Source organism: Corvus kubaryi, unplaced genomic scaffold (assembly GCF_017639235.1).
Source record: "Corvus kubaryi isolate FWS band 111438036 unplaced genomic scaffold, C.kubaryi_AGA036_p1.0 37337, whole genome shotgun sequence".
In the NCBI taxonomy this organism is placed as follows: Eukaryota; Metazoa; Chordata; class Aves; order Passeriformes; family Corvidae; genus Corvus; species Corvus kubaryi.
This window is the reverse complement of record NW_024581110.1, coordinates 1,140,547-1,161,972: the sequence shown is the minus strand read 5'-3', so window position 1 is coordinate 1,161,972 and position 21,426 is coordinate 1,140,547. Positions and strand designations below refer to the sequence as shown.

The window sequence follows — 21,426 nt, the reverse complement described above, 5'->3', positions numbered from 1 at the left end:
GGTCCAGAGTCAACATATATTGTGTATGTGACTGAGAATTGGGATCTTAGCAGGAGACACAGGAATTATGGCAAGGGGAGAAATTATTACAACGCTACTGAAGTACCTCAGGCTTCCCTGCAGAAAGAGGCACCGTGTGTACAGTCAGATGAGGAATTGGGCTGCTCAGTTCACATCTGAGGCGTCTGGCAGGGGCAGCATTGGGAACTTCCCTGCTGGTGATTTACCACCTTGGAGAGCAAATAAATAATAAATATTCATTTATCACTGTGGTACGTCACAGTAGAAATAACTGCGTTAAAGTTTGCCATGATTGTAGCTCAGATATAAATGACTCTAAGGTTTCCAACCTGACAGAGATAACCTGGCAGAGATTGCAGAGCTGAGCACTGTACAATGCTGTTATTACCACACAGTCTGGCCAGAGATCAGAACGTGTCAGTACCAGCTTCACAAAGCCCTGCAAAGTCAGTCCTGGCTTTAAAGACAATTGATCAGTTTGAACTTGAAACCCTGAGGAATGGATTCCAAAGCAAACACGGGTTATGGAGATTCCGTTCTCTTAGCATTTGTATACTCTTAGAACGTTCTAAAAGTGCAGGGAATGTCGTCCGAGTTGCAGGTTGATGCAGGTTCCTTTGATCTGTCATTAATCCCTCTTTCCATGCCATTCCAGCACCTTACTTGGCCACCCTGCAGCTGGACAGCAGCCTCCTGCTGCCCCCCAAGTACCAAACGCCGGCTCCGAGCCAGCCGCAGGCAGCTCCCGGGAGCTCGGGAGCAGCTCCCTCCAGCTCCTCCTCGTGTCTCTCGGCCGCCGCCGGGGCCCCCGCCCCGGGCAGCTCCTTCAGCTCCACGCCCAGCGCGGGCGCCACGAGCCTTCCGGCCGGGAGCGCCTCCTCCTCGGGCTCCTCGGTGCCGCAGCTGTCCGCGTCCTCTGCTACGCCCGGCGCCAGCCAGATGGGCACCTCCTCCACGCCGGGCTTCAGCGGCACCGCCGGCTCGGGCCAGAGCAGCGGCGCCGCGGGGGGCACGGCCGAGCGCTCGCAGGGCAGCGCGGGCCCCGGCGCGGACACCGAGCCGGGCCCCAGCCTTCCGCAGCAGCAGCAGGAGGGACAGGAAGGGTAAGGGAAGCGCTCACGCGGCTCGGAGTGCTGCTCACTAACCCCCTGTCCTGCGCGCAGCCAGCCTCTGAGCCTTAGGGAAACCCTTCAAAGGAGAGGCCCCTCTGACAGGTGCAGCACAGCCCAGCAGGTGGGAGCGGGGCAGGGCCTGCTCCTGTGTAAAGCAGTCACTGACAAAGGGGAGCTGGAAAAAACACCCCTCCCCTTTTTCAGCACAAGAATCCCAGCCTGGTTCAGCTGCATGGATGTGGAGCTGCCTTAGGACCTTCCACCTGGCCTGCCCCTGCAGCACCAGGAGCGCATGGGCTGTATCAGGTCCTGTGCCAGACCTGTACCCCATAGTACCCCATGGAGCTGAGTGCTTCTTGCTCCATCACACCTGCAACAGATGCAAAATGCAAGCCATGGATTTTTTTTCCCCTAATTTTCTTGCATTGCAGGTGTTGTTTTGCAAGCAGGCACACTGTGAGGTCAGGAGGCACGATTGTAGTCCTGTTACTTTAAAATAAATTTGGGTAGCACAACGTTTTTAAAGACTTCATTATGAATAGCCATCCATCACATAAAAATTAAGAAAAAGTTTTTTAGCATTGTACATAAGTAACTTCCTGAGGCAGCATGCTTTTCATTACTCTCATAATAATGCACATTGCTGATAGTCCTGGTGTGTGTTATGGAGAGGGAAAAGCCCACATCCTGCTGTAGCTGGGCTTGTCCTTGAGACATCTGTTCCCTGATCTGTGCAAAACACCCTGTGAGCAGCTGCAGGGGCTTCTGACGGAGCCGGAGCTGCTTTGATCACTTACAGATGTTGAGCCTCTCTCTCCTGGCTGAGGCATGGGAGGAGCATTTTACCAAGTAAGAAATAGTTGCTCCTGTTACCAGTGGAGCCTTCCCCGGACCTGAGCAGGATTCCAGGCCCCATGAATTGCTGTGGCACTTCTGAATTCCTGCTCTCCCCCTTCCACTTCTCCCAAAAGCAGACCCTGAACTGCACCAAAACCCAGATGTGCACCTACATGAAAACACACAGAGCTAATAGTAGGCAGCTTTTCCATTTTCTTCAGGCATCATCTGGTCTGACTGCATTCAGTGAGATGCCGTCAGACTGTACGGTACCTTTAGTGCCTAATTAACCCCAGCTATTTTGGATTAGGAGCTGCTCTGAGCACAGCTCATCTCAATCCCATCCTCCTGGGTTTTAGTTTTGCTCCTGGATGTGAGAATTGCTCATGCTTTCCTTCCCCCTGGCTCAGCCTGGCCCCAGACACAGGCAGTACTCACCCCGTGGCTCTCCCCCCAGCACGTCGGAGCGGGAGCGGATCGGGATCCCCACGGAGCCGGACGCTGCAGACAGCAACGCCTACCCCCCCGCCGTGGTCATCTACATGGTGGACCCCTTCACCTACACTGCCGACGAGGAGTCTGCCTCCACCAACTTCTGGCTCCTGAGCCTCATGAGATGCTACACAGAAATGTTGGACAACTTGCCTGAGAATATGAGGAATTCTTTCATTCTCCAGGTAATTCTGCCTTCCTCTGTACCCTCACAGCGAGTCCCTCTGTCGCAGCACACCTGTGATGCGGACACTGTGCTAAAAGAGAGAAATGGGAGATAATACATAAAATGGAGGTGTTATTTACAAATTATTTTGTTGACAGTGCGAGTCTGTGTATTTAAACAACCCCTTGATTTTTTTGATGAGGAAATTATTTAGAGCAGCCACAGAATCCCTGCATTGAATCTGCCCCATGCTTCCTGGAGAGGGATTTCAGTTATTTAAGTTGCAACTTGAGTAGTCATTGCCAGAACTGGCCTTTTGCTCCTTTGATTACTTTACATGTTGGGTTGTCTGCTGTTTATAGTCCCCTGATTTATACTGTTTAATCCAAAAGAAGTACGTGAAACCAGACATTTAATGTATAATATAACTATTGTATTGGTATAAAAAATAATTTCTTAAATAGCTTCTTAAAAATAGTTTACCATGTAACTTGGCATATAAAAAGTTACTTACTATGGAATTGCTGAAGAACTGAATTTGTGCAGCCAGAGGCAGCTCCTGGCCTCTTGCCCAGGCTGGCTGCATTTTGCAAGGCCTCCTCTGTCACAGAGGCTGAGCCCCAATAAATGTGGGGAGTATGGGTGGCCAGAGGGCACAGGGAGGAACAGTGCAGGAAGGATTTCTGTGCACCTTGTCCATGTGTGCTCACCTTGGTTTAAAGGTATTTCAAATTATTAAAAAAAAAAAAAATTTGGAAGTTCTTGTGGTGTCTCAAATTGGGCACGGAAAATGTTTGTTGTTTTTGATAGTTTTGACCTCATTGGCCCCTGAAAGGATGGGGGAAACTGTCACCAAAATATTTCAGGCTTGGGGATGAACTGAAAATCAGATCCACAACATCATATCATGGTAGGCTGCAGGCAGCTGATTGATGCGGACCTGGAGGCTCTAAAACCAAAGCAGCCACTGATCCCACGGTGTCTGAAACACACGAACCGTGTAACCTCTGCACTGCCATTGCAGCTCAGCCTGTAGCACACTCACCCTTTCTCTCTGTGCTGTTTGTTTCCACATCCTCTGTTTGTTCCTCAAAATACATTTTGCTAATTGAAGTTGATGCCTTAGGTTTTAACTTCTGTTTTTTTCAAATCCTGCACTGCCTGGTGTGTCACTCTGGAGTTTCCTGTAGCTTGTTCACTGCTGCTCTCTCGTGCTTGGTAGACGTAACAAAGCCTCTCCAGGCCTGCTCTCCAAGGACACCCAGACCATCCTAGGCCCAAAAACTATAAACCAAAAGCCTCTAAAGGGGGGCAAGCTGAGGGGAATTACATCATTAAACTGAAGCTTTAATTGGAGAATTAACCCTGATATGCAAATGAACCAAACCCATAAAAGTGTGAAGAACTCGTGACCTGTCATCCATCTTGGGCTCCATCTTGGCAGTAGCCTCTGGCCCCCCAAGGGTACCTTTGAAGGCCTTTGAATAAATACCTGCCTTTATTCCCTTACTCCTGTCTAGTCTCTGTTTCCAGGAGGCCTCTTAAGGCATCAGTTCTTCTTAAGGAATCAAAGTCAAACAGCAATTTTCTCCAAGTTGAGGGAAATGTGATCCATTCCCAGCACTGTATTCTCACAGCTGTACACAGCACACACAACATGCAGTTACTTCAAAATAAATCAAACCCAAACGTTTGCAGCTTTATTACCATCCCTGTACAGAGGGGAAAGCCCAGCTTCTAAAATCCTTGGGTAAAGCTGGCTTTTAAAAACACACAGGCATGTTTAGTAAGCAGAATGTGCTGCCAAAGTTCTGATGGTTCAAGCAAGAGCCATAAAGTAGTAAAAGTTTTGTGACACTTAAGTTTTATTACTACTGAAAATATTTGTCAAAAGAATCTGTTTGGGTCTTGTAGTGTAGGCTACAATATAAATGTTTTGTATTGACAGTTTCTGCTCCAAAGACCTCACTGTAAAAGGAAAGACACCTCCACAGCCACATGTGGGACTTGTGCAATAAAACCAGTAGATAAAAACAGTGAGGTTACAGGGATTTCATTCTAATTTTAAAATGGATTTGATCTGAAAACCAGGTTTTTGTCATGCTGTGTTTCCTTCTGAAGGAGTGTTGTGCCATTTCTCCTTCCTGCTCTTGTGGTGCAGTTGGGTCTTAACCCCCAAACTCATCTCACAGGCAAATCTCCCTGTAGCTCTGGTTCTTGCTGGTTGAACCTGTGAATTCTTGTGGGCTGCTTCCCATGACTTTTTGAAACAAATAAAACTGAGCAGCAGCTGAGGCTGCTGAGCTTCCAGTGGGTACTGAACTGAAAAGGGGAAACAACCACACACGTCATTGCAACAGAACCTTAACTGTGCCCTCTACACCCCTCGCTAAGGATGCTACCACAGTGCCAATTCCCACAAGGACAGCAAACAATTCCCAACCCTGACCGTGAGCCACGGAGCCAAACCTGCCTGAACACAACATTCAGGGATGGTGTGGTTCAGGCACCTGCAAGCAAAGATGTTGGTCAGAAAAACAGTTCTAAAAAATGCAGGGTGTTTGAATACAGGTGTTTGGGTTTTATGGATTAAAATTCACTCTCATTGTGATGGAAGCAGTTTTGTCCCTGGGAATGCAGTCCCTGGCTGCTGCAGCCACTCCTGCCAAGGGAGCTCTAATGCAAATCGTGGAGCATCCCAGAGTGTGCTGGGTGTTCAGTGCCTAATGAGTGTGTGGGTCTGGTGGGATATTAATGAGAGCTCCTGGAAGCCTCTCAGCCCTGTTCTCTTGTGTGTCTGAATTTCACAGATTGTGCCTTGCCAGTACATGCTGCAGACAATGAAGGATGAACAGGTTTTCTACATTCAGCACTTGAAGTCTCTGGCGTTCTCTGTGTACTGCCAGTGCAGGAGGCCCCTGCCCACACAGATCCACATCAAGTCCCTCACAGGCTTTGGGCCAGCTGCCAGCATTGAGATGACCCTCAAAAATCCTGAGGTTGGTATTGGTGGCAAGAAAATCAAAGTCTGTTCATAAACTCTAGCCATTTTCCTCAAATATCAAAGAGAAAGAGTAGAGAAAATACTTGTTGGGGGATTTTTTTCAAGGTAAAGAAGACGATGAGATAAAGGGAAAAGGCAAGCTAATACAGAATAGAAAATAGTAAGAAAAACATCAACTTAACTTGCTTTCAAAACATTTTAAGCTTCTGGTTTTGAGTCATGAAGGTTAAAGATCAGTGTGAAAGAAGAGAAAATGAACATCGTTACTTGGGATTTTGAGTCATTTTGTGGTTTCAGTCTATAATACTCCAACCAGAGTTTAAATCCAACCTTTATTTCTATTCACATATATATGCATATATATGAAATAAGTTCCTCTGCCTAATTGCAGATGTTATATTAATTCCCTGAGGTAATGGAGAAATCCCCCTCTTCAACGGGCTTATCTTTTATCTGTTTTAAACTGTAAATATTAAAGCCCTGATGCTGGAATTTCAGGGATTTCAAAGGAAGAATAATCCGTCCTACTTTCTATTAGTGTTTTGCATTCTTTGGAAGATAACAATGAGTATTTTATTTAGATCTAATGGACCAATGAAACATTTAAACACTTACCTTGGCATAAAGAGCTGCTTGGGAGGGTTTAAAAACCTACTTGCAAAATCCACCATAACGCAAACCTATTGGCATTTCCCTCTTGCATTTAATTAATTTCTGTTTATTGCATTTTACACACGTTTGCTCTCAGTCTGCACTGCAGACTCCCAAACTTTGCTGAAGAATTAAGAAAATACCCTGACCATTTTTTAGTTATGGTACATGTCTGGTGAAGCCCCTCCTGTTTGTTCTCCAGAGAGGAGTTCCAAGGCAAAGATGGGTTTGGGGTGCCCATGTGGGAAGCAGCTTTGCAGAAGCTGATCCAGAGGTCCTGTTGGACACGATGGATGCTCCCAAGGAGCAGCAGTTGGGCTGCCTTGGGAAGGTGCCAGCAGCACAGCCAGGGAGGTGCTTGTCCTCCTCCCTTCTGGTCTCCTCAGAACAAGAAACTCAGATGCACTGGAGCAAATCCAGCCAAGGATCTGAAGATGGTAAAGGGACAGGAGGATCTGACAGCTGAGGGGGTTTTAACTCCTACCTATGTCAGAGACTGGTCCAAATGCTGCTTTCATGCCCTGGGTTACCTGTACATAAAAAGAAATCCTTAGATAAGGTTTGAAGTGCATCAGCTGTAACTGGCAGCAGTGAATTGTCTATAACCCCTTTTCCCAGTCTCCCTCCTGACTAGGAATGCTTTGAATTTACTCACTGTTTCAAGCTCCCCTATCTCTGTAGTCACTGCCAGTGTGTGTGTTCCTTGGGTTCAGTAGTTTCTGATCTATCTGCTGATGATTGTGCTGACTCTGTTGCAGAGGCCCAGCCCAATCCAGCTGTACTCACCTCCTTTCATCCTGGCCCCCATCAAAGACAAGCAGACAGAGCTGGGAGAGACGTTTGGAGAGGCCAGTCAGAAATACAACGTGCTCTTTGTTGGGTACTGCCTGTCCCACGACCAGCGCTGGCTCCTGGCGTCCTGCACCGACCTGCACGGGGAGCTGCTGGAGACCTGCATTGTCAACATCGACCTGCCCACCAGGTACTCACTGCCCTGGGCTTCTCCCATGGATCTGTGTCACCAGCTCCTTGCACATCCCTCCCCTTCCCTGCTCAGGAGATCATGCTGGTGTTACAGTGAGAACATTTCAGTTGGCACTTCTAGAATTTCGTATCTGCTCAGGGAAAAGTGACGGAGTTACATTTGTGTTACAACTGTTTTGCTTACAAATCCTACCTTGAGGAACACCTGGTGTGTTGCTCAGCAGTTTGATGGCACTGCAGTATTGAAAGCAGACACACAGATTTTCTTGTTAGTAGTAGTAAAAGGTAAGTTAGGGACTGTCCAGAACTCCTGTAGAGGGTAAGCAGTGGCATTATTAGGGAGAACAGAAATCTGAATATTGTCCTTGATTCTCCTCTCACTCTTGTTTTTAATTCCTTCCCCTGCAGGTCAAGGAGGAGCAAGCTGTCTGCCCGGAAGATCGGGCTGCAGAAGCTCTGGGAATGGTGCATCGGCATTGTCCAGATGACATCCCTGCCCTGGAGAGTTGTCATCGGCCGCCTGGGCCGCCTGGGCCACGGGGAGCTGAAAGGTGTGCAGTTGTCAGGGCTGCCACTCCCGGCTGTGGAGTGAGGACAGGGACCCAGAGGGCAAGGCAGGATGGCTCAGAACTGATCACAAACCTTCCAAACTAAAAACCTGAGTGTGATAATCACAGAACCACAGAATTGTTTAGGTTGGAAAAGCCCTCTGAGCTCATCAAGTCCAACTGTACCCCCACACTGCCGAGGCCACCACTGATCCATGTCCCCAAGTGCCACATCCACACAGCTTTAGAACCCTTCCAGGGATGGGGACTCAGCCATTCCTCACAGTTTTGCATCACCTGCAGACTTGCTGAGGGTGCACTCTGCAAGTGACATTAGATGGGGTGAATTTGGCTTAACCTTCCCAAGTTCTGTCTTTGCTTCCTAGAACCATGACCTTACAAAAGGTAAACAAGATGTGCCAAATTCTATCACATAGGATAGGCTGTTGTTTATTTTGACAGAGTTTAGTGAGGGCAAACATGGATGGGGAGCAGATATCCAGGCTTCCCAGGCAGGTCTCCTTAGGAGTTTATAATCTACACCAGAGCTGCTGAAGCCCTTTCTCTCCCTTTGTCCCCATCATTGTCTTGACACTGATGCCCACTTGACCAAGTGGATCTGAGTGTAAGGTACCTGACAGAGAAATAACCAGGATCCTCCAAACTGGAATTTCCTGGGCCATGATAGCATGGATTACAGGAGACCTGGCTGCAGGCCTACCCTGGCACTGAATTCATGTACTGGTTTCTGTAAACGCTTTCCTTGTTTGTGCCCTGGGTCTGATGTTACTCCCTCGTGTTGTGCAGGATTTGCAGTGCCCTTCCAAGGGCACTCAGGGGCCTTGTCACGTGTTAGAAAAAGTTCTGGGCAAAGTTACCTCACACGGGGACAGAGACAGGATTCAGTTGTGATTCCTCAGCTTAAACATCACTAAATAAACAAAAAGGTCTTGGAAAAAAATGAACAAAGGAAAGCCAACAGACTGTCATGGAATAAAACATTCCCCAGGAGCTCCTCGAGCACCCAGTTTGCAGGGCCAGACCCCTCATGTGCACAGGAGTCAGTCCTGGAGAGTTTGGGATTAGGAAAATGCCAAGTGTTGGGAATGTTTTGCTGTTTCCAGGTGAGTGCTGGCTCTGCCAGCTCTGCATCGGCTCTGTCCTCCCACGGTGCTTTTCCCTTGCAGACTGGAGTATCCTGCTCGGGGAGTGCTCCCTGCAGACAATCAGCAAACAGCTCAAGGAGGTTTGCCGCATGTGCGGCATCTCCGCAGCAGATTCCCCCTCCATCCTCAGTGCCTGCCTCGTTGCCATGGAGCCACAGGGATCCTTTGTGGTGATGCCAGGTATGTTTTAGCCAACTATGGCAATGCCAGTGGAACTCTTCTTCTATCACATTTCACACTTAGGCACAATAATTTTGGGATTTCTGTGAAGACCTTGACTAGCATGGCTGCGTGTGGCAAAAAATAGGTTGAGCCAGCAGAATTCCCTGAAATACCATGGGGAGAGCAGGCTCGTGAGGGAAGGTGACTGTGGGCCACTGCCAAAGTGCTGATGTGTTCCTTGGGGAGGCCGCGGGCTCCGGCAGCCCAGTTCCCATGGGTTGGAAGTGGTGTCACAGACACCCTCGTGCACAGAGGAGGCTGCAGTGGGAATGAGTAGGAGCCTGTGGAAATGGGAATAAGAGTAAGCCCTCTTGCCTTCTCACATGCTGAAGTTATTTAGAGAGTTCACTTACAAGCAGCAGTCCCTGGGCTTAAGTTGAAATAAAATTAACTGTTGAGCCCCTTGCTGTCTTACCTAAGCAAGTACTTTTTAACGTATGTGTTGACACATCCTTAACATATCCTTACAAACCACACTGGGGTTTTTTAAGTTTAGAAAGAAAAGACTAATACATGGAGCAGAATTAATTGAGCTTGAAAATTACTTACCATGTTGAATATTTTCAAAGCAGAGATTTTGTAATGTGAGAAAACAGATGGCAAATTAGGCTTTTTTCATATCACAGTAAAACACAAAGAAAGACCCAAATCTTTCAACAGAATCTTTTTTTCCTTTAGATCCTGACATGTAATTAGGTCAACAGCTAGCAAAAATTAGGTTAAAATTGAAGGTGCGGGTTAAATACTGCAGAAGAAGGTGTCTCTGCATTGACTGTTGGCACCCTCCAAGTTAATTGTTGGTGGATAATTGAGAATAGAGGAGGAGGAGGAGAAGCTTTATTGTTCTGTGGCTTTATTTTTATGTTTGTGTTCATATCGACCAAAGTGGGGTTTATTTCATAATTCTACAGAGATTTGTGTGAAAAATCAATTTAACTCCCTCATTTAACAAGTAAATATTTGATTAAGGGGCAGGAGAATGACAGGAGAGGTGGGGCTGGTCTTGATCTTACTGTCAAGCTCTTGCAGCAATTTAATCTTTGGAAGATAAGGCCCTTCAGCCGTGTCTGTGAGTTTGCAGAGCAGGTGGGGTGGGCAGAGGTGTGCCTGGACACAGAGCACGTGTTTGGGAGGTGATGCAGTGACCGCCTGCGCCCTTGTCTCCGTCCCCAGACGCGGTGACCATGGGCTCGGTGTTCGGGCGCAGCACGGCGCTGAACCTGCAGTCGTCCCAGCTCAACACCCCCCAGGACGCCTCCTGCACACACATCCTGGTGTTCCCCACCTCTGCCACCATCCAGGTGGCACCTGCAAATTACCCCAACGAGGATGGCTTCAGCCCCACCAACGGTGAGTGAGAGGGAAATCCCTCAGCGCCTTTCCAGGGCATCAGCAGAGCTGAGCTGGGTGGGAATAAACCCCTGAGGGGGCCAGGGTTCTGCACGGACCCCACAGCACCCCAGCAAGGGAACCACGCAGGGCTTCAGCTCCAGGGGCACACAGGCTCTGTGCTTTCCCCGAGCGTTTTCAGAGTCACACCAGTTTGTTCCCAAAGGGATGTGGAGCAGCCAATGGAGCGAGTGGCACAGGCCAGAACGTGCTCTGTGCTGTTGTGACTTGGTCAGGCCAGCCTGCGTGTTCCAGTCGTGCTTCACATCGTGCCCTGTTGTGTGCAGAGCTGACAGGAAGGAGGCACTTGCAGAATAGGGGAAATATCCCAACCTGAGACTTCCTGATGCCCCCAGAGTGCTTTTACACTGAACCTGCAGCTTGAGTCAGCAAGACTCTGGTTCATGCTTTATATCAAATAAGCATTTTCCTGCTTTGTCCCAACTCCTTTAAATGAGTGCAGAGCAATTTAAACCAAGAGTGACTACAAACACGTACAGTGGCTGTGTTAATGAGGAGGGCAGTTGGGCTAGAGAGGAAGGCAGGCCACTGCTTTGAAGGCTTTGATCTGTCCCTCCTGGAATGTCCCAGGGCCTCTGAAGGAAGTTGCCCCTCTCAATCCCTGTCCCAGGAGGCCCCGGGATCCCTCCCGAGCACGACAAACATTAACCTGCATTAACCTGCCCGTTGGTGCTGCAGATGTTAATTAGAGTCAGGTACAAGAATGGCCTTTTCCAAAATGGTGTTAAATTTAATTTTCTTAGCTCTGCTCTACTTAATGATTAAGCTGCTTCCTCTGCCATTAGGCAGCTCATTTCTGCTCTGGGGGCCAAGCAGAGCATGACATTAGCTGTGGTTTGTTTACTGAGGCTGTAGGACACAAGTTAATAAACTTCAGTTAAATCACTGCTCCGGCAGTCCAGAGGTTCTCTTTGGGAGATGAAGGAAAACAAGCACCTGCCTGTTTCAATACTGGGCCTTCAGGTGAAATTAGTTCAGGACACACATCCTTTTCCATGTTACACAGAGTAAATTCCTCTTTTTCAAGAGAAATTGTTATTTATTACATGTAGGATGTATGATTTCTATTTAGGGCTTTGTGTTTTAGTATAAATTTGGTTGCAATTCTAATTAATGCAGTTCAGACAGCTCCCACTATCCCTGTCTGCCCACTAAAATGTACTTGAAATGTCATTATACACTTGGATTTCTTCGCCTGCTGAGAAATCTGGGTAAGAAAAACCCCTCTAAACCGTATTGTGATGTTGTAATTTTTGGCTCTGTGTTGATGGTGCCTTATCCTTCTCTCCCATAACTTACTCAGGGTATTGTAACCTGTGTGCAGATGATGAGTAGTGGAATCCACAAGACAAACACATCTTCCCAGTATCTTTAGCCCTCCCCGCATATTAACATAAACCAAATTAATACAGCCAATTATGCTAACGAGCTGTGTGGAACTCCTGAGGTGAAAGTGGGATGTGAAAGCTCCATTGTTGGGGATCCTGGTGCAGTGTTTGAAAGGATCCCGAGTCCCTGGCTGTGAGAGGGGCCTTGCTGCTCTCACAGATTCTGGGGGCAGTTTCCTTGGAGTGCCAGGGCTGTTCCCAGAGTTTGGAGCTGGTGTGCAGCTCTGGGAGCCTGAGGAGCAGCACCTGTGGCAGCAGCACATGGAGCTGGGTGTGATAATTCCAAGTGTTTTGTCAGGGGTCTCTGTGACCAACAGCACAGAGGTGTCAGTTGTTCTGTTACAAAGTTCAGTCTGGATTTTATGGAGCTGCTACAACGGGAATTCTGTTCACTCTGTGGCCACTGCTAAAATTCATTATCCCAAGAGTTGCCTGCCAACTCTCCCTTTCAAGTCAAAGGTTCTAAGGGGGATTAAATGGTAAAGTGTTTATCTCTGCTTTTATCTATCTTAGGAGTATGTAAAAGAGAAAAGGGAATGATAATAAATTAAAGAGAATGGTAATAAATTACAAAAATTTCTTGGAGAAAAGAGTAGAGCACGTTGGAAATGATTTTCCTTTCTTTTCCTTTTCAGATGACATGTTTGACCTCCCATTCCCAGATGACATGGACAATGACATTAGAATTTTGATAACAGGGAATCTTCACTCTTCACCAAATTCCTCCCCAGTTCCTTCCCCTGGATCACCATCTGGCACTGGAGTGGGATCTCACTACCATCACAGTAGGGTAAGGCTGGAGCACCATAGGGCACACACTGCTTAAAATAAAATACAAAGAAAGACCCAAATCCTCCAACAAAATCTTTTTTTTCCTGTAGATTCTTACATATAATTAGGTCAAAACCAAGCAAAACTTAGGTTAAAACTGAAGGTTAAATACTGCTGGAGAAGGTGTCTCTGCACTGTTTGCACCCTCCAAGTTAATTGTTGGTAGATAATTGAGGGGGAGAGAGGAGGAGAGAGCAGCTTTATCACAGCTGATGACCCTGCGTAGATTTAATCTGTACTCATCCATTCTTTCCTGGAAAATCCTACGGAATGTCCCTGGCACAAAGTGACAAGTCTTTGAGAGAAAGGAAGCTGTGACAGCCCTGTTCCTGAGGATTTCAGGGGAGGCAAGAGGGAGAGAATTCTCCCAGTGATGAAACCCTGCCCATGGAAACTCTGCAGGTGCTGGATGGTTATGCAAATGTTGTTTTTTCTTAGGAATATTTAGCCCAGAGCACACAGCATTTGGGAGTTATTTTTGTTTGAAGTGGCTTTTATAAAGCCAGTTCCAACATCAGTGATTACTTAAAATGCAAATTATTTTTGGTAATTCAAGTTATTTTTTTGAATTGGCATAGCTTGGATCAGGTTTGATGGAACTCTTCCACTCCTACATTTAATCATGTAAGACTGAGCTGTTCTCTTAAAATGGTTTCCATCACAATTAGGTAGAAGCTTTATGCTTCATAATTTCCTGTGAAGTTTTGTTCTAAAAGTAGTAAGTTTAAAGCAGTAGCATATTACTTCTTTACTAAATGATATGGTATTTTATGAGAGAAACAGGGTAACTTTTATACCATTTTTGACACGTCACTGAGATGTCTCAAGACCAGAATTCTCACTCCTGAACATGACTGACTAAATGGTGCTACTTTCACCCCTGGAAGGAGAAAGTCCTGCCTGTGTTTTCCTTGCAACCTCTGCCAAAATGCCTCAGTGGCAGCTTTAATAAAGTCAGTGAGGGAGAAATGCCTCCTGCCTCAGCCACAGACATGCTAATCCTGCATTTTGCTCAGTCCACAACCACCTTGTGTGGATTGTGCAACTCTCCCATCAAAGGCTTGATAACAGCACGTTGCTGTCCCAGTTACTCCGAACTGGTGTGTGGGCAAAGGAAAACTTCTAAATTCTGCTGCCAAGCCCTGCAGCCATAAATCACAGCTCCTCGCTCTCTCCCCAGTTCACTCAGCAATCCCTGTTCTGTCCCACTTCTTTGCAGAGCTTGCTCTCACTGGATCTGCATCCATTGGGAGCAGCCCTGGGAGGTTCATGGCCTTAGCCTGGAGCCCCGGCCAAGCCCCTTCCAGCTGAACCCGAGTAATTCCGATTAACCATTAAGCCAGGCCTGGTAATTGCAGTGTAATGTTTGGCTTTAGCAGAGCAGCAGTGTGTGATCATCCCCCCGTGGGCCCGGGGTCAGGGCAATAATTGATGGCTGGGCACCGGCCCCGTGTGCCCGGCTCCCAGTGCTTTCTGCTCCAGGCTTGTTCCCTGCCTTGGATTCCTGTCCAGACCCACTGGAAGGGATTGGCAGGGAGGGAGTTGTAATTGAGCTGCTTTCTGTGCAGTGGAATCTTTTCCCTTTTTTTTTTTAACCTATTGACATTTATGGATGAAGTGAACTGCTCTCCCAGCTGTTTGGGAATCTACAGTGCTTCTGAAACATAAGCCTGGAGAACCCCACTACAGGGGAAAAAGGCAGGGCCTGGATAACTTTGACTAAGATTCCTGACTGACTAAAGGGGAGGCCTCATTTGTCACAGGACAGTAATTAGCAAATAAAGTCACCATTCCAGGAGTGGGCTGTATTGACACAAACCCTCAGAGCTGCCTTCTCCCTCTCTGCAGAGCCAAGGCGAACGTCTCCTGTCCAGGGAAGCCCCTGAAGAGCTGAAGCAGCAGCCGCTGGCTCTGGGATACTTCGTGTCGACTGCCAAAGCAGAGAACCTCCCGCAGTGGTTCTGGTCCTCCTGTCCTCAGGCCCAGAACCAGTGTCCCCTCTTCCTGAAGGTCTGTCATGCTCCGCATGGAGCACTCGCTATCCATCGCTATTTCCATGCCTGTAAGAGCTGCAGGTGGGGTCTGTGGTGTCAGTGGCCCTGAGACCTCCCACTCCAGAACTGCGAGCTCCAGTCGGTTTATTAAAAAATGTAACCATTAATTTGGAAATACACATGGTCACGGTGGGTTCAACACAGAATTGCCAACTTCCCACGTTGTCCTGAGGTGATTCAGCATGGATCTGTTTCTTGGGAATCTTTAGCAGTACCTGCTGTATGAGGAGTTAATTTTTGCTCTTTCCCTCTGCACAGGCCTCTCTCCATCACCACATCTCTGTAGCGCAGACAGACGAGCTTCTACCTGCCAGAAATTCTCAGCGAGTTCCGCACCCCCTCGACTCTAAAACTACATCAGATGTCTTGAGGTAACACCTTTGAGGTTTTCATTTCTGCCCCTAAACGTTTTGGGACTGAGTTCAGAGGTTTCAGAGGAACCTTTCTCACCTGTCACAATTATTTACCTGTTTCATCAGCAGTTTCTAGCCCTGCTGTGCCCTACGTGTGTCTCAGGGCATCTCCTCCTCCAGCTGCCAGAGCAGGGCTGTGAGGGGGAATTCTGTGGTTTCCCACTGCTGTGCACATTGATGCCGAGGAAACTCAGAACAGCTCAGCCTTGCCAGGGGGACGCACCTTGGTTTGCCCCCTCCAGACTGCTCTGTTCCCCTGGGATCTAATTTGGGCTGTGCCACTCATTATCTTTACTCACCAAACCAAATGGATTTGGAGGACATAAAAGCATTCCCTGATACCACTGTGCTAGGATTGGGATATCAAGGAGCCACTGTTCCTGAATGCATGCAGGGTGTGCGTTGTGTTGCTCAGGATGACGTGAGGCCTGTTTGCCTCCATCCCACCTGTGGGACTGAACCCAGGTGTGTGTGATGAGAACACACAGTGTGGGGCACCCCACTGAACAAACAAACATCAGCAGGGAACAGCAATGTCTAATCTAAGGAAATTGGGGTGTATTGTTCTAGATCTCAATCTGTGTCCTCTTGGAGGACTGAGCTCTCACAGTGTCCCAGGTATTGAGTAAAAGGAGGATGCAGTGGACAGGGAAAGGATGAGATGCAACAGACACAAGTTACAAGATGAGAAATTGCAGTTAGATACAGGACCGCAGGAACAGGGTGAGCAAATACTGGCACAAAGTGGAGGTGGAGGTGTTGAATCCCCAAGGCTGTGACGGCAGTGGCATCTGAACCACTGAGAGTCCAGAATCTGTGTGCTGGGGAGGGCCTTCATGCAAATAGCTCAGACATAGCAAACGTAAACCCTCCTGCTATTTAGTGAGGTTCCTACTTTGCCAGCACACTGGCAGCCCTGTCAGGGTGTGCCTCCAGGAGGTGCCTCTAACAAAGCCCCCCAAGGCAGGCTGTGATGTCTTTCCCTTGCTGTGCAGGTTTGTGCTGGAGCAGTACAACGCCCTGTCCTGGCTCACGTGTAACCCGGCCACGCAGGACCGCAGCTCCTGCCTGCCCGTGCACTTCGTGGTGCTCACCCAGCTCTACAACGCCATCATGAACATCCTGTAGGACACACACAAGCACTTGTTCTTCTGGCTGCTTCTCCCCTCCGCCCAGGAACGTGCCACGACCTGCGAAGAGCTCAGTTTGCTTCTCTTCAGACCAGTCCTGTGCTGTGCTTCTGTTCCTCCAAAAGCACATGTGAATTCTGCAGAGTTCAAAACTAAACTACCCATTAACATCTCTGGCAGCTTCAATCCAAAATCTGGGAACATCCAAGAACAGTGAACACAGTAACCTCAAGCCAGTGTTTGTTTGGTGGCTCAGTAACTACTGGTCAGTCAGTGTGATTATTTTTTTTAATATTTTATTTTTTTAAGGAAGACTACAGGATCTTTTTGCATTAGGAACTGATAAAGACCTGCGAGCAGTGTCAGCCCTGCGAGTAAAAACCACCTTGTAGTGACCAGTTCAGGTGTTTCGTTGTTTGATCGTCGTAAGCTGGGACTTTGCAGGAGGAAAAAACCACAAACACAAAACCACAGTCATAGTCTCGTATAAATATTGGAGTTTTCTGTCTAGCTGGAGTTCCTGTCAGAGTGGATTGGGATGAATGCATGCATTTGTTACCTGTCCATGTAGATATGAATGGTCTGGAGATACTTTATTTATTTTTAGGTTTGGGGAGGGGAGGGATTAAATTATAAAGGACTGGGAACAGTACAAATACCTTAAAAATCCAGCTCCGTTCCACTGTAGGGTTATTTATCTACAGACCTCTCACTCTTCTGACCTGGAAATCAAAAGTGAAGCTCCTAACAATCAAAGGCTGGGAAGGGAAGCGTGTTCTGGTAAGGATATCTTGTATTTTAAGGAATTCTCCCCTGCGTTTCGCCTGGTTCAAGCAAGGAATGGCCAATGTTTAATGAAGGATAACACTACCTAAGGCAGAAGAGTGAGAGGGAGATAGGGAGGAAAAATACTTTAAAGCCCAATGTCAGGGCAAGTGGAAAGTGGTAAATTAATCTATTGTAGAGCTATGATTGAAATATATTTCCAGTAAATTTAGTGACGCTAGAAAAGTATTTACTGAAAGCCAAGTCGCCCTTTAATTCTGGGCAGACTCGTCCATGTACATATCCAAAAATATGGTTTTTGTTTACACTAAATCAGTCACAAATCTGGTGTATTTTTTCTGACTATAGGAATATTATTTCAAAGAAATAATTTTTAAAAATTATATCATTAAATTAGTACTTGAAGTTACACCACTGTGGTGGCAAAGTTACTTTGTTTAGTGAAATGATCGCCATTGGGAAGGTTAATGGCTAATTGAAGTATTTTTATGACTCCTTCATTCCAGGCTCCAAGGGGTTCCTATTCCAGCCCCATTCCCTCATTTCTGGGGGTGCACTGGGCAGCAGGAGGGGGCCGGGGTCGGGCACTTGGATCAGGCTGGGTGACCCCTCCCCTGGCTGTGGAGAAAAACTACCAAGTTTAGAGTTCTTCCAAAAGACTTTCATGTTCTGGTTAAAAAAAATGAAATTCTATGATTTTAAAAAGTATTTTTCTTGAGATAATGTAACATTTAAAACAAATTATATAAAATAATAAAAGAAAAAAAAAAAGAATTGCTTGTGTAATGAAAAGGTGAAGGCAGGGGAGGAACCTGTAAATGGATTATTTCCTTCCTTGCTCCACCCCTCCGTGTGGGTGTCCTCTTTGCAATGTATAGGTTAAAAAAAATCTGATATCAAACCATTTGTATCTAATGTGTACAGTGTAAAATTGACTTTAAAAATATTGCAGTACTATTTTTTCTTAATCAGAAAAGAAAATTCTCAAGGCCTTTTGAAGAGCATAAAAAGATGAAGATTGTAAACTTGTATAAAAAAATTTAACTTGGGGAGGAAAAAAATGTAAAGTAGACATTTGTAATCTTTTACCATTTGGGGCTTATTTGTTCCCAGGATTCATCTGAACTTTGGATTATTATTTTGCTTATTGTTTTTAAATGGGCCGTTTTTATCCAGGGGCGTTTCTTCCCCACAAACCTGGTTCTAAGCAAAAATTAGAAATTAAAAAAAGGGCAGCAAGGAGTAGTTTTCATCTGGTGTCTTTTATTTAATTTTTTTAAGTTAAGAGAAGCTGGTGACATATTTATACGTTTTTGTGCAAAATAAATGAATGGCAATAGATTTTAAAGAAAAATCTTATGTACTTCAGTGTGAAAAGTTCTGTATAATATTTCCCTTAAATATGCATTATTTTACTTGTGAGTTTTTTACTGAATTAATCTGAAATGTACAAGCCCTGGCTTTCCTACAGAGTGAAGAAAGTTATTTTATTTTTTTTTTTTATTTCTAACTTCGGAAAATCATGCCTAAATCCAGAATTATTATTACAGTTGTTTGAGCTAAAGGGAGCAGGAGGGTGGGGAATGTCCAGCATGCTTGTATGTATATTTCAGAACCTTTTTTAAATGTAAAAGCTGTACATTTCTGGGGAGTTCTGAATTTCTTTTTGTTTTCTTTTTTTTTTCTCTGAGCATTTTGCAGTGAGCTTCTTTTATATATAGCCGACAATTTGAAAGAAAACAAAAAAAATGTGAAGTTCATTTTAAATCTACAGTATATCGCTGGTACAATACACTAAAAAAAGACTTTGATAAAAAGAAACAATAATAATAAAAGACCTCCATTTTAAATGTCATTCATATATACCTTGTGGATGAGAGCTATATACTTTTACACACTTTTTTAGATGAATAAATTATTGAATTACTGAAACTGTTAGTGGAGTTTTATTCTTGTATTGAACTCTGAGTTTTTGGCATTCCCAGGGAAGGAACTGCAAGGTGCAGATCCAGGGATGTGAAAGGAGCTGAAAATAAACGTTTCAACATGGCTGTTGTGAGGGGAAGTTGGGTGTCGCTGCTGCCACGGATGGAAAATCCTGCCAGAGGGGTGGGTAGGAGCAGCCTGGGATCATCCAGTGCCACGGGAGCAGTGGCTGCTTTCCAAGGGCAGCTCCAAATGCAGCGGCTCCAGCAGTGGTGGATGAAGTTCTCCAGCTGCAGCAGGTGAGTGTCCAAGAGGAGCTGGCAGGGGCAGGTCAGGCTGCACAGGGCCAGGGCCGCGCAGGACAGCCCTGGGTGAGGGAGCAGAGCCGCGGCCTCAGGCTTCCCAGAGGAGCTGCAAACCCCACGGCTGCAGGAGCGGGACTCCCATGATCCTTGGGCGTCCCTCCCAGCTCAGGATACCCTGGGATTCTGTGCTAATTGTGAATTCTGTGCTAACTGTAGGTGCTGTGGGCAGGGCTGGGTTGGACTGTTGGACCGCAGGTCTCTTCAGAGCGAGACACTCTGGGTTTAGCAGAGTCATTCCCAAATACAGACCTGCCAAAATGACACTAAATGGACAGCTGTGCCATGCCAGGATGTGGGGGTTGGAGCCAGCTGTGCCATGCCAGGATGTGGGGGTTGGAGCCAGCTGTGTCACCCTGGGATGTGGGGGTTGGAGCCAGCTGTGGCCAACCCACTGTGTGAGGGTTGTTGGAGCCAGCTGTGCCATGCTGGGATGTGGGGGTTGGTTGGAGCCAGCTGTGCCATGCTGGGATGTGTGAGGATTGTTGGAGCCAGCTGTGCCATGCTGGGATGTGGGGGTTGGTTGGAGCCAGCTGTGCCATGCTGGGATGTGTGAGGATTGTCGGAGCCAGCTGTGCCATGCTGGGATGTGGGGGTTGGTTGGAGCCAGCTGTGCCATGCTGGGATGTGTGAGGATTGTTGGAGCCAGCTGTGCCATGCTGGGATGCAGGGACAGCCCCTGTTACAGCAGTGTTAGCTGGCAAAAGGGGATGGGGGAGTTTCTGCAGACCCCAAATGTTTCACAGCTGATGTTTGTGGCTTAGTCCCTTACAAAGAATCCTAAAAGAACTCCTTTTCCATGACAGCTGGAGCCCATATGAGCATCCAGTGACTGGGTGGAGGAACTGCCACTCCTTTCCATGGCTCTTTAATGGCCATTTGGGATTTCCTCAGCAGTTGTTAATTCTGGTCCACTTTGAATTTTGGTGCATCTTACTTCTGAATTTAGATAGTTCCAAAAATAGTCCTGAAGATTTTACCTTTTTTCAAAACTTTCAAGCTTGTATCTTTTAGTTCCCTGTACTGTAGTTCACTGTAAATAATGGTACTAAATGACACTGCTCGATCACCCTGTCTGCGTTTGTACTGAACAGTTACACTTTGGTCTTTCCCTGTGAGAGCTGGAAGTACCTGGAATTACTGCAGAGCAGTATTTGTTGCATGGAGATTACTTTGTGGCTAATTCATTGGCTTCACAGACAAAACCTACCAATTAAATATTCCATTCCATGAGGACCGTAAGGAAGAACTGAATGAAAACATTGAAATCTCAGTTGATTTGTAACAGTAATTGAATATCTACAACAAATATGTACAGCACTGTGGTAATGGACTCAGCTCTTTTAACTCCAATAAAGAAAATGCTTTTAAAGATTAGGCTGATATTAAACTACTTTTCCTTTCCCAACTGCCATCTCTATTTTTGAATGTCATGGCCACCTGAAAGCTGTTTCAGCAGATGCAGAAAGCATCACAAATTGTGAAGTAAACATGAGGTTTATGGGCAGTCTCTCACTATTTACAGTGGAAATGGAAACAGCCCTGGATCCCCAAACAGGAAGTCTCTGGTCTTTGAAAACAAAGCAGGATTTATAAAATTATGCAGCTTCCACTTCCCTATTTTGACACTGAGCTTAACCCTTGAACAAACGTTTCTGTGGGCAGCCTCTGGTTTGTGCTTCACTGGCTGCTTCCCTACCAGGTGTCAAAGGAGCAATCGAACAGCGCATCCCACAGGATACAGAAACCTCAGGGCTGTCTGAAACCTGAAATACTCTGCAGAGACCACGAAGAAGATGGCCCCAGTTTTGTGCGAGGCCAGCTGGGAATTCAGGCTGCCCTGAGCTGTCAGTGCTGGGGTCTTACGGGAGCTCTGCTCCGGGCAGGGCAGGCTCCAGGCTGAGCCATTCTGTACGAGCAGCT

General features: G+C 46.7%; 1 protein-coding gene across 1 annotated transcript in view; it reads left to right on the top strand.

The window, feature by feature from the left end:
- MED13L (mediator complex subunit 13L) overlaps positions 1 to 19,147 on the top strand; it is a 92,297-nt gene extending 73,150 nt beyond the window's left edge. The window contains exons 20-30 of the mRNA XM_042031119.1: positions 677 to 1,124; positions 2,428 to 2,647; positions 5,439 to 5,627; positions 7,042 to 7,265; positions 7,676 to 7,818; positions 9,003 to 9,161; positions 10,377 to 10,553; positions 12,637 to 12,791; positions 14,681 to 14,842; positions 15,145 to 15,257; positions 16,295 to 19,147. Of these exons, the coding sequence (XP_041887053.1) occupies positions 677 to 1,124; positions 2,428 to 2,647; positions 5,439 to 5,627; positions 7,042 to 7,265; positions 7,676 to 7,818; positions 9,003 to 9,161; positions 10,377 to 10,553; positions 12,637 to 12,791; positions 14,681 to 14,842; positions 15,145 to 15,257; positions 16,295 to 16,427 (2,123 nt within the window). The 3' untranslated portion in view covers positions 16,428 to 19,147. The remainder of the gene's footprint in view (positions 1 to 676; positions 1,125 to 2,427; positions 2,648 to 5,438; positions 5,628 to 7,041; positions 7,266 to 7,675; positions 7,819 to 9,002; positions 9,162 to 10,376; positions 10,554 to 12,636; positions 12,792 to 14,680; positions 14,843 to 15,144; positions 15,258 to 16,294) is intronic.
- The last annotated feature ends 2,279 nt before the right edge of the window (positions 19,148 to 21,426 follow it).